Raw genomic sequence first — 13,859 nt, 5'->3', positions numbered from 1 at the left:
GTTGAAACCATCTGAAATTATTTTTAATCAGTATCACCTCAATCTTAAAACTATAATTTAGACTTGATATATGTTTGCAGTAATAGTTTTGTTTAAATTTAGTTAATCTAAATATAATCATGCAAGTCCGCACGAAAAATCTTAGCGAATTTTTTCAAAATTCGCATTGTAGTATTTACAAAAATTCTAAACCTTTATTAATTTTTGGAATACTTTAAACGGAAAGCACATCCAATTTATTTTATTTATTTAATCCAGAAGGCACATTTAATCCAGCGATATGACTGTGAGTTTATTTCTGTGGGCATAATTTTTACGGGAATATATATGTTAAGTTCGGTCATCAATATAATACATAAAACCATATAAAGTGAAACTTGGTTAGATAAGACATCAAGGGACCTGCAAATTTGTCTCACTTATAGAGGTATTTTACTCACCCAGTGTCTCAGATATCCAGATATAAGTAAATATCTGTCTCATTTTCAGAGGGTTTCATTAATAAAGATCAAAATATCAGGTTATAGAGATGCGATTATTAAATAAAATCACGTAAAATAACGCAAAATCTTGTGCCTTTTCTTTATTTATTGATCCACTTACCAAAAAGTTTTTGTTACGAAGTTGCTTGACCCATGTTAGCAAACACTGTTCAAGTTCAGAATATCCTGATAAACGTACACGTTGTAGTTTTCCTTATCTTTCAGAACATTGTGATTGACTTTTATGTTTATTCTGAATTATTCTACAAAGAGTACATTTCGGCCTATTAAATTCGGCAAAAACGGATATTAACTTCAGTTTTTCACGTACTGATAACGATTTGAGCCTTTCGTTTCGGCATTTTTCAAATAAACATCCGTATGATAGTAAAACAAAACTAAAACTGAAGGTCATTGAGTCTCAAAATAAGTTAAGTGCAGAATTTGCAGGTAGAATAAGAATAAGTAAGTAAACAAACAAAACGATGTTATCTCAGTTCTCAGTTACAGAGGTTAATGCATATAAAATTCACACGCTGTGTCAGTTATAGAGGTAACAATGACGATAAAATCGAAAGAACGAATCCCAAATATACAGGTTTGCTTCATCCCACTAACAGACATAATTCAGTGCCAAAGTGTTGTGACCTCGAGCGTTCCAGTTATGAAGGTTTCTCACTTATCCAGGTCCCACTTAACCAAGTTTCACTGTATATACTAAAACTGACGTCAAGCAAAATAAAATTCATACATGTCTCAACCTTTTTGATCGCCAGTGTACTCTTATAAATTCATACGAACATAATAATATTGATATAAAATTGAATGATGATGTTTTTTCAATTTATTTTATAAATGAAAAGTCAACAATTTGCCCTCGTATCGACGATATATATATATATATCATATTATTTCCATTTCATTTTGGAAGGAATGATGCGAGAGATTATACAAACGTGAAACGAGAGATATATGATGTTATAATCATGTTCGTTTGCTCTGCATATATCAAGTCGAAATATCAATTTCCTGTCGGCTTTGTTTTCATTTGGATATCAATATATCCGATTTATATCCACGTATAATTCGTCCATCTGTTCGTCCATTTTATCCTATTCGATAATAGGTGAATTTACTTTTTTTTTTTTTGAATAATTTTTAACCCCTCTGAACATTGAATTTTCATTTTCCATAGAGAAATTAAATTCATTTAAAAAAAATAAGATCATTAAAGAAATAAAACACAACCGTTTTTTGTTTCGCAAAATGTCATCGACTTCCACAGATAAAAAGTAAAACAAACTTTTAAATTTAATTTTTATTTAAATTTATTTATTTGAGATAGTTTTGGTTACCAGAACTGGCTGTCTAAAAGCCACAATGATCCAGTTTTCATTTAATAAAAACTATCCATTCATCCATTTATCCATTAAAAATCTGAACGGCATTTTTTCGAATTCTTAAAATTTTTCGAGAAGGAAGTAGAGATTGTAATAGTTTTAGTGTAATTTAAATAATTTTAAGCATAAAGTTAGCAACTTTTTATTTTTAGTCCGTTCATTTCTCAGTATATTCAACGCTTGCCAATCTCCGTATAATATTTGAATAAAAACACAAGTTGTAACATGTATGTAAGATACGCGTTTGTTTTATATTATATAAAATATATAATTAGTATATATTTTATAAAATGTTGGTGGGGGTATTGATTTGATACTGTTGGTTGAAAATAGTGTATCGACATAAAGGCGCCCATCCTATCTTAATGACCACAAAACAATCCGTCGGCGGCGAGACGCACTGACCGCCATGAAGCCATGAAGATGAAGAATAACAAGAAAAAGAATCTTCTTGATAAAAAATATATATCTAATACCTTGAAATATAAAAATAAAATCTTTCATATGATGATGGTACCGACCACCAACTCTCACAATATTCTATGGCACAAACAAACCATGGTGAATATGACTTTTAGAGACACGATCACTAATTAATTACTGCAATCATTGATAAATTATAGTAAATTTTATTTTATGCCATTTTGCTTATGATATAAACAGTGAAAGAACTACAAAATGAGTTCGATTTTTTAGATAAAGACTTTTTATACTTAATAACATTCAGAAAAAAGTTTTCTCTATGCAATTTTTCTTAAACTCATTTTCATTTTGTTGGATATAGTTTTGGTAAAAAATCTGTATTCGCTCCGTGAACGAGTTTTAATTCAGGGATTTACCATAGTAACGGCACACTACTTTATTAACATAATTGTATGGTTGGACATGTAATTCTATGTATTGTATATATGTTTTACATTGGAAATGTAATACTATTTTCAAACAAATTTTAATTAGTAATTATGTTAAATTTTCTTTCAATTCGTTTGAAAGGTAATTTAATGGGGAATGTTCTTAGCTATGTTTCAAGTGCGAGTTTAGGGTTCCGAAGCCGAAAAATTTGTCGGGGATTTTGAAATTTTGAAGTCTATATGAGAAAAAAAAAGTATACTCTGGTTTCTGTAGACTATTTATCGACAAGTCTAATCCGGTATATTTCTTATCGTATCGTACCATCATAATTTCAACTTTATTGCATCATACTTTTAAGTTAACGCGCCTTAAAAAAAACTCTTTCTCTTTTAAGTCATAGTAAACAATTGTAAACACTTTTAGGCCTACCTTTATTGACACCGAGAACTTTAAAAAAAAGCTGCTAACAGTTTTGACAAAAGGTGAAGAAAACACGGTCTTGACATAATCAAATATGTTAATTATGAATTTTGGGGTGAAAACAATAACATTTTTTGAGATAGTTAATAGTAATTCCCTTTAATCGCGTACAATGTTTGGACTAGGTGTATCTATCTATACCGTTACGCAATCAACTTTCAAACAAAAACGAACATACATATACATAATATTGATAAGACAAAACATTCAATAAATACCCGATTTTTTATTTATGGACTCGTTAGGTTTTTATTTTTATTTTATAATCTTGAAACGTAAAAAGATTAATGAGGGATGAATTTTAATTGAATTCGAAGAAAACATTTTTATTTAAATCATAAAGGTCTAAGGCTCTTGGTATTGTTTGTTAACGTTTATCATATCAGAACGTTCGGAAATTCGAGATTATTGCCGAAGTACCTAACCTAATATATAATTTACCCTAAGAAAATTTTTAATTTAAGGCATTGAGAAAATTTATAACAAATTTAAGCGTAAAGATATATTGTAAAATTTCGATTTCGAAAATCGAACTCATTACAATAATTTTCTTTAGTGAGAAGTTAATAATAATTCGAATATTCGACCTTTTCACAGCCCTAATGATTGAGTACAGTGATAATAAGAAGTTAAATGAAAATGTTAAATTTACTAACTTACCTGATTGTCGTTATTTTTTATTGCAAAATATCCTGTAACAGCTATCACCTCATGTAAAAGTTCAGTCGAAGCATTTTCAGCATCACCACTACCCGCAGGAGGTGATGCACAAGTCCAAAGTAAATGGCCAACAATATGTCGAAATTGTAAGGAAATACCTTCAGCACCTAACGCTTCCTGTAAAAAATAAAAATTATAAAGTTAAATATTATAGAATTATAAATTGACAATAAAGAAAATTTATACACTTATTTAAGATAATATTCCAAAACCTTCTTCACAGGTAAAACTATTAAAAGACATTTAATTTACACCAAGCTTTTTAGCAAAATAATTTCATAAATAGAGAACTATATATTGATCAAATTCAAAAAATGTAAAAGAATAATCGAATATTGTTTAAAATTTTCGCATTCGAATATAAATTAATACGTTCTAAATTAAATTATATATTTTTTTTAAAGTAATATATTTTGTAAAAAATTATAATTAATTTAGTCAAATTTAAAATAGTGGATATTCAATGTCTAACAGGGTATGCATGCCAAATAGTGGATATTCAAAAAAAACACTTCGAAATTTTTAAGGAATAACATGGACTTCGAATAAACTCTCTCGATTATGAGTTAAATTTTGAACAACTGTACTTTGGAAACTATAACGTCTACAAATACAGTTCAGGGCCATAATTGCAGAAAATTTAGTCCTGCTTAAACAAATGGATGTTTTATCAAGAAAAGTAGAGACTCTATGGATTTTGGTTTCTGTGATGGATGTCTTAAACTGGAATATTCAGTATAATTCTTACATCAAACGCACCTCAATGAAAATTCAGGTCTATCGGATCTGAAAGGGGTTTATGACCCAGAAACGGCTGTTATTATTATGAATCTTTAAATAATGCTTCGATAAAATATGACAAAAAACAGGGCTAATAATGAGAGATACGATAACTTGGGGGGTGTTTCATCTTCCGTTCAAATCTCTTCAATATCTTTTAGAATATTAAAAGCAGGGAGAGGGTACTTTCTGAAGAAAATAGATCAGCATGATCAACATACACACAAAGTATCAAAATGTTACTTAAAATTTAAGATTTTGAAAAAATAGATAAACTTTAAAAGCTCTATTTTGGAAACTCATGGGCGTAGGTATAGGGTTAATTCCGCACCTGAAAAAAAAGGTCTGATAATATTCGAAAAATTAGTCCTTCAGAGTTAAAGTCGTCAAAAATTGAATAAAGGTTGAAAATTTTCTGATATTTTGAATTTTTGACAATACTCCGTTCGCCGCTTGAGGTTGAAACTTAATTAAAAATTAGGCCAGCATTATTCGCAGCTCAGCAAAACATTAGAACTATCAGATTTGATATAAGATCTTCTAAGGTGTATGGATAATGAATCATCGATTTCGTGACTTGTCAAATTTTGGCATGCATACCCTGTTAGACATTCACGTCCCGCTTATTATAATTTACAACAAATTTTATTTTAAAAAGTTTTATCATTATTTTTTTTAAATAAATAAAAGTAAAACAAAAACAAAATTTATTTAAATATATTCATGGATAGTAATATCCACAAGAATACATTGATTTCGCTTCTGTGTAACGTATATATTATTATTCCATATAATAATTGAATCGAAAAGTAGTATATATAGTATAGCGAAGTTATTCTCCAGAGAGAGTAAACATACATACATACACACACATTTATTATATGTACATGCCGCTGAGGTTTGATCACGATATTCCTATGGGACGCTACAAATATTCCTCTGTACCCTACAACATAATATACTCTTCAATATTATAACCATCAATAATGGGTGTCCCAAAATCTAGTTAAATATTATTAAAATTAGAAAAAAGATCAAACGAATAAAGTTCTTAGTTTTCACAAAATATTTTAGGATCAAGAATCATAGACATTGCCGTTTAATAAAATACGCAAAAGAACTTAAAGAAATAAATTTTAAAAACAGTTATTTACATAGTAAAGCCAACCTTAGTATTTTGACAATGTTTAAGTTCTTTAAATATTTGAAACAGTATTAATAATAATTTCAGCGAGTTTGAGCAGGTTTAAAACCTCTAAATAATAAACATTGCTAACCAAGGACACGAGAACACTAAGACGTGCGTTCATCGGTCTGCTGCTTGAAACAGGGAAATTTCTGGATTCTAAATGGAGTCGAGGCAACGATAATTTGTCAACTCAGGTTAAGACAGCGTTTGACTGACTGATCTAACTGCCGTCCCGTACTTGTGCGTTTGTAAAATTTTCTGTAAATTTTCTTCAACTCCAGACGAATATCGGTTCAATTTAGAAAAAGGCAACCGCATACGCATATTTGACAATGAAATAACTGATATTTTTAATAATAAAGGCGCCTAATATTCTCGACATTAAAGCACGAATGAAATCCATAAAACAGAAATACCTTAGTTGTTCTTCGATAAACCCGGTTACTCGGGTGTACCCATTACACTCAGTTTGAGTCATGTTCCAAAATAAACCGTTTAGGGATTCAATGTAATCCTGAATAAACGGAAGTGACATGGTAAATATGTCCAGCACTGTTCAGATTATGCAAATAAGACTCAAGAAGCCGTTCACCAGTATAAAGGAATATTTTAATATGTGTGGTTGTGGTAATTGACAAACGGCATCTAATTTCAGACCCTACTAACGCGCAGTCTCGAAAGTGATGGATTTCGAAAATTAACGCTATACATATAAAAAAAAATGACTTTTGGACAATATCTCGGGAACCATCAAACAAAAATTGTCGGAAATATGTTTTCCTATAAAAAAGGTAGAATCAAAAATTGTTATATCTTCAGCCATTTTTCCGAAAATCGAGAAAAACGGTAAAATATATATATTTATATACTAATTAACAATGTCTTGAAACTAATTAATTTTATAACAAATTTTTTGTAACATAACTTGTCGGAAATTTTAATCAATTCCGTCCGCGGTGTGCTTAGGGTAGCGGGTTCGATACCCGCCGTCGCAACAAAATTAATTTAATTAATAGTTGTGATGGACTGGTGTCGTGCATGGTATATGCATGAAAGAGGTGCACTCAGCTTCTGAAATTGAGGAGCTGATAAATAAAATTATCAGCGGAAAGGTAGTAAAACACACATGTGCATGTGGTATCACAATGGGCTCTAAAGTGTGTCCTAAATGTGTCCTTCGTAGACAGCCAATATAAAATGACTGGATAATTGAAAAAAAAAATATATATATATATATATTTTATCATTATTCTCTCCCAATCCAGTTATCATATCCTCCTGAATTTGGTTAGGTACTCGGGGTTTTTGAGATCCCATAGGGTTAGACAAATTCCTTGCTGCATTTTTTCAGATTGATAACTTAAATATGACGTTATCATGCTCATTTAAGAAAAAATTCGTAGAGAGAAGTTTGGTAGACTCGCCAAAAAGAAGCCACCCACGAAATTTCAAGTATGTATTAATCCAAAATCACCCTTTCTGCCCCAAAATCTTTACAGCTATTTGAAAAATATTCTAAAAAAATTATTTCTTCGTAGATCCAAAGAAACGAGTGCAGATTGACATTAATGTTGAATTTCGCTCCTCTCTGTATAAAGAAATTAACTCGTTCTGTATATAATACATACATACATTGAGTAGATAGAAAAGCTAATTTTCAATTGCACAAGCAAAATGATTCAATTAAAACATAAGTCTGTGGTAAATATCGTTAACAGTGATCAGCAAACATTTGGGGTCGTCATTTTCATATCTCGTTGTTAGATGATGATGATGATAATAATGGTTGGTATCTATATATTATTATTATTCAACCAAACATTATTATAACTGCAAGTCATAAAGTTGAGATATATATAAATATGTACATATATCGTATAATATCTATCCATAGATATATATTTTAGATATTTGGTATCTCCATTCAACATTCATTCGATGGATCTATCCATGCGTTAGTCCTGCAGCAGTGGGTTGAATTTGGTTTTGGTCTATTGAATTTTCTTCGACTTTGACACTTCTGGTCAAATAAATACTAAATACGAATTTAAGGTGTTCCAATACCGAAACGAAAGGTTCCGTTACCGAAAAACTGAAATTTTGTGTCTCAATTAACGAGTATTTAATACTCTTTCTGTATAAATTTCAAGTCGGATCCTAGTACGGTTTACGATAAATTAGTTATTAAAAACAGCCCTTTTTGCATGGTGGTACATGAAGAAGTCGTCCTAATATTGGTTTTTTAGTCAATAAGTGCTTTTAAAAATGTTTTACCATTTACATATAAAACTATTATCAAAATTCCTCAAGTTTTAAGCTTTAAAATAGTACCAAAATTAATAACTGTGCATAAAAATGCAAAACTTTTTTTTGTAAAAACACTGACTTTTATAGTTAATTTCTCCTAAATCGTTCAGAGAATCGATATGAATTTAGGAAAAAGAGTTGTTTTTTTAAAAGAAGTATAAAAGGATTATTAATTGATAAATAAAATTTAAAATATTAAAGCATTCAAATTAAGATGAGCATTTCTGTGGGCTGTATTATGCATTTTGTTAAAATATATCCCCTTAAGGACCCACAATAAAAATATTTAGCTAGATTATAAAATTATTATTAATTAGCTAAACCGGTTTCGATTGCTTTGGCAATCCTCTTTTTTTTTAATTTTAAGAGGTTTACTGCTACTGAAGAGGATTGCCAAAGCAATCGAAACCGGTCTAGCTAATTAATAATAATTTTACATTGTCTCAAAATTCATGGCAACCTGAATCGATTGAAAAAGTTTTAGTTTTCTAGGTAACCTAGATGTTGGTATTTTTGGGGTTGCAGTTTTTTTGGTTTGAACTCCCAAGCGGTAAACAAATATCGTGCGATAAGGAACATAGTTCCAAAAAAGTTCTAGATGGCTGTTAGACTATTTGTATTAATACATTCTAAATGTTTACACAGATTTCACATTGATTATAAATGTTGGTTGTATTATTACTCGAATACTAACTAGTTATATAATACATACATCCTCTTGTTTAACTAGGACATTTGATGAACATTTATATATAATATATAATATACATGTACCAACCAACAGTCCATACATATTCAATATTAAGGATGTATGAGCATGGTAGTGGGGGCACAAATTTAAAAATAGATATTTTCAATTTTGATGATAAATTTATATTATTACTTGACGATATAAGACGAAAAGTAAGAATAAAATTTTTCGATATCTGGCTTAATTTTCAAAATATCGAAAATTGAAAATTTTGTTTAATTATTTAGCTTTCGATATTTCGAAAACCAACACACATATCGAAAAATTTTATTCTTATTTTTCGTCTACATTCATGAAGTTAAAACAAAATTCATCATCAAAGTTGAAAATAAGATAAAAATAATTTCAACCCTTAATCTACCCTGCTCTTACATCCCTTATATGGACGGTGACACTTAGACGGTTTTTTTCTTTTCTAATTCATTGCTAATATGTTTACTTTCTATTAAAAAGTTTTTTTTTAATTTGTTTTCATTCATTCCAAATGAAAATTATCAAAAACTTCCAAAATATATCGTTTTTTGAGATTCCTCCATAAGAGCCAATGTATTTTATATCGATTTTTAATGACTTTTTTCTTAAAATTTGCACGGATACCTAAGCTGAAATTTTAACCGCATATTCTTTGAGTAAAAGACTACCTACAAACAAATTTTGAGCCTTTAAATCAAACATTGTTGTCATGCTCATACATCCTTAAGTTATAAATACGTATTATATTAGTGATGTACCGGTTCAGCGAAACCACATACTTAACTCCAAACTAGCTATGTTTGTAATATTCTAGAAAATACAACTCCATTGAGAAAATCATTTATAGTAATCTAGTATTCTACTAAATTAGTTCTGTGTATAGCACTATGTAGGATCAAAGTCATTCATTTCCTTGTGTTCTAGGAAAAGCATCAAGCTATTTCTAGTAAGAGTTCAACAACGTAGCCATTGAAACCAAACATAGGTGTCCTTACCGGAGGCGTCTTTAATTTTCGAATTTTTTGAAAACATAATAAAAACAAGTGAAAACAAACAATTGACTGAGTTAATTATAGAAATACCATGTATTGTCAGTTTTGATTTCTTTATCACATTACACATACAAACATGTGACACATACATAACTGATAATCAAGTATAGTACATATTATAAAATTTCCGCCTAATTGGCGCCCTCACGGGTAAACAGTGATGTTTACGAAAAAATGTTTCAAACAAAAGTTGTTAAATTTTTGATAAGGAACATTTTTTTCATTTAAACTTTTTTTCTATCTCTAACGGTTTACAAGATGGGTCCTACGGACCCAAGACCCAATTGACCTATGATGCTCATTTACGAACTTGACCTCACTTTTTACGTCCTGAGTACGCTGTAAAAATTCTCTTCAGCTCGATATCTTGTTTCGTTTTTGGGTTATCGTGTCCACAGACGGACGGACGGACGGACGGACAACCGGAAATGGACTAAATAGGTGATTTTATGAACACCTATGACAAAATTTTTTTCCTAGCATCATTATTTTTAAGCGTTACAAACTTGGGACTAAACTTATTATACTATGTATATTTCATATATACATGGTATAAAAACTATAGAAAGGAGAATTATACCCAAAAAATTCTGCAGGAAATATTTTTGAAATAGTTTTCGTAAAAAATTCAGAATTAATAAGTTAGAAATATTGGTTTAAAAATATTGTTGATACAGAATGGCGTAAAAACATCGACGTACATCTGATACAGCTTTAAAACATGCACTTACATCCTTATAAATCAATCTATCTTCTCAATTATTATTTAAGTATTATCTATTTACACTTTAAATTCAATCATTGATCTGGAAAATTCAATTCCATTATCAATGCAAATTATTATTCTATAATAAATTTTCATACGAAAATTTCAATTAATATCCACCAAACATACATTTGCTAAACTTGAAAATCTGCATGATCAAAAATAATCATTCAATCTAACTTGAAGTTTATAGCAACCATTATGGTAAAGTTTCGTGTCTTTCATTTAAAAATACGATTTGATCAAGACATTATAGAAATATTATTAAATAGTTTAGATCATTTCAATCTAGAATGGCTAAAAGCTCGTTTTGAAGTTATCCAATAACAAAAAATAGCTTGAACAAAAATAGTAGAGTTTGATGGGGGACATCATCTTCTGACATCAGATCGGACCTAGTTCTTCGGGTTGTTTTAATATCCAATTTAGATTCTAAGGATAATAAAGAAACTAACAATTTTTGTTTAAAACATTTTTTCGACAAACGTTAGTTTTAGTTTTTTTTTAAAGTTTTCCAGTTCATTTAAAACCTCCCTCTAATTCAAAACTGGCAAACATTAGACAATCACTTCAAATTAGAAAGTTCTTCTATATAAAAACGCAAACATTTTTTGTTTGAAACATTCTTTTGTAAACCGAATAATTTAGACAGTAATTTATAGCAAAAATATCCTATAAGACCCTATAAGAAACTACATATCGCAGCTTTTAGCGCGTTTTTTCATTAAATTTGAACAAAAATGGTAACTAAGACAGTTTTTGAAGAAAACTTTTCAGTCCGTTTTTGTCTTAACTGTATGGTTTGCCGAAAAATTTTTAGAACAAAAAATGTTACTTTTTTAATCAATATAATAACTTCCTAATTCAAAGTGTTCATCCTATCTATAACCAGTTGTAGAGTAGAGTGACCTTTTCATTGAGTCTGAAAACCTAGATCAAGTTTAATGTCTGCGTAAGATGTACACCAATACACCCAGTATTTTTTGCTTGAAGCATTTTTATCGATAAAACTTATTTTAGAGTCTCGAATCAACTTAAAAAAGACATCCTTTATAAGTAAAAATTTTGTATAAGTAATTATAATTCTTCCACATACAACCCAAACCTTCACCGTTTTAAAAACACATCCCTCTGGACTATAAATTTATTGCATGGCTTCTTCGAAACAATTGACTTAAATTATTTATAATCGTCTACGGTTTTTTTTTAATTTCACTAATATAAAATAAAATAAAAAATTCATTTACCTGAAATCGTTTCAAATCTAATTCAGCAACTTGTCGCAATAATCGAAAAACAGATGTGGCTAATGCCAAACATGGTGTTGGTAAGGCATCAGGTGCTTTTCCTTCACATCGTGGTGATGCACCCGTTGGTAATAGCGTACCATATAACATGGAAACAACACCAACTAATTCGGTAGCATGTAATGCGGCTGTAAAATGTGTTGGATCAATGAAACTACACGATGAAGATGTTGTTGATGACGAAGATACTAAACTATTAGAACGTGTACTTTTATTCTGATTATTATTATTGTTTTTATTATTTTTCATTGGTTTCTTATTCTCTTCAGTGATGATGGTGTTGTTATCATCATTTTTGGTACCATTACATGTGGGAGTTGATGGTGTTTGAATGATTGTTTCAAGGGGTGGTGGTCCACAGCATTGTGCTAAGCCAGTTAATAAATCAAGTGCAGCGAGTAGGAAACTACATGCATTTTCATTATTATGTACAGGACCTCGTACAGACACACAACACTGTGCCAATTGTTCCACAATACCCACGCATACTGCATAACTGTAAATAAAGAAAACAATAATCAAAAAGTGAAAATATTTTACAAAGATATCAATAAGAAATTGTTTTTATATAACTCTCCATATTTCAATTTTTATACCATGTATATATGAAATATATCATAGTATATTTATATTAAGTTTAGTCCCAAGTTTATAACGCTTAAAAATATTGATGCTACCAACAAAATATTGGTTCATGTGTTCCTTAAATCACCTAATTAGTCCGTTTTCGGTTGTCTGTCCGTCTGTCTGTCTATCAACACGATAGCTCAAAAACGTTAGGATGTAAAAAGTAAGGTTGAGTTCGTAAATGAGCAACATATGCCAATTGGGTCTTGGGTCCGTAGGGCTTATCTTGTTATCTCTTACATGCTAGAAAGATGAGACTTTAAGCAATCGATTCGAAACAAAAGTCTGAATAACTTCATTTTCAACAAAGCAACGCAAAATTCGGAAAAACATTTTTCCGATTTTCCGAGCTAAAAAAACTTAGGATTCACATCTCGACCATCTGTAACAAACTTTGAAAATTTCCCTCGAATGCAAAGCGAGCAGATTATCGTCTAAAATTAATTCAATAAAGTAAAAGTACTTCAAGGTTTTTCTCATAGTTCAAATTTGTGATAGTCACGAACGCCGCGAAATCATCAATTCAACATAGACGCATGTGCTTTCAATAAACAAACTCCTTAGAAACGACACATATACACAAACGCCATTATATTATTTTCTATTTAATGTGATTCTTTTAAATGTAACCAAAAAAAATATTATACTGAACGCAAATAACGAAAAAATTTTAGTTTAGTAACAAAAAAAGAAAAAAATTGTTTTTGCTTATAAAGCATTTTTTAAGTGTAATTAATTTGTATTGGAAATATTGATTTATTTTGTGTTTTTATGTGTCAGTTCGAAAATGTTAGAAAATGAGGAAGGTAGTGGTGAGAAACGTAGAAAGGAGCAAATGGATGAATTGATAACAGGTGCTCCAATCGATTTTAGTTTTAGAAACTTAGTAACTTTAAGAGATTTACAAAATGAGAGACCACGTGCGTTACGTGTGGGACGTGCACCAAAGCGTGGATCTAGTAAGAAATTTCTAACACGCAGTATTTGGTTGAATAATAATAATTTGCAATCGTTTGATGGATTTGATGACTTTATTAAAGATTATCTAGAATTGCCAAGTGAATTAGGTTGGGTTGATCTATCGTTTAATAATTTAACAGAAATCGATGACGTTATTGTCAAATATTCAAAAATCAAAATACTTTATCTGCATGGTAATAATATTAGTAGTTT

At 29.9% G+C, this 13,859-nt stretch overlaps 1 protein-coding gene across 1 annotated transcript in view; it reads right to left on the bottom strand.

Annotated features, from left to right (window-relative positions):
• The window catches only part of LOC123297786 (S phase cyclin A-associated protein in the endoplasmic reticulum), a 101,473-nt gene that overhangs the window by 29,896 nt on the left and 57,718 nt on the right, over nt 1–13,859 (bottom strand). Inside the window, exons 9-10 of the mRNA XM_044879569.1 lie at nt 12,000–12,555; nt 3,875–4,051 (exon numbers count right to left, since the gene is read on the bottom strand). Coding sequence (XP_044735504.1) covers nt 3,875–4,051; nt 12,000–12,555 — 733 coding nt within the window. The remainder of the gene's footprint in view (nt 1–3,874; nt 4,052–11,999; nt 12,556–13,859) is intronic.

This window comes from Chrysoperla carnea, chromosome 4 (assembly GCF_905475395.1).
Source record: "Chrysoperla carnea chromosome 4, inChrCarn1.1, whole genome shotgun sequence".
Lineage (NCBI taxonomy): Eukaryota > Metazoa > Arthropoda > Insecta > Neuroptera > Chrysopidae > Chrysoperla > Chrysoperla carnea.
Note: the sequence above shows the minus strand (reverse complement) of the source record. Positions and strands in the feature narration are given on the sequence as shown.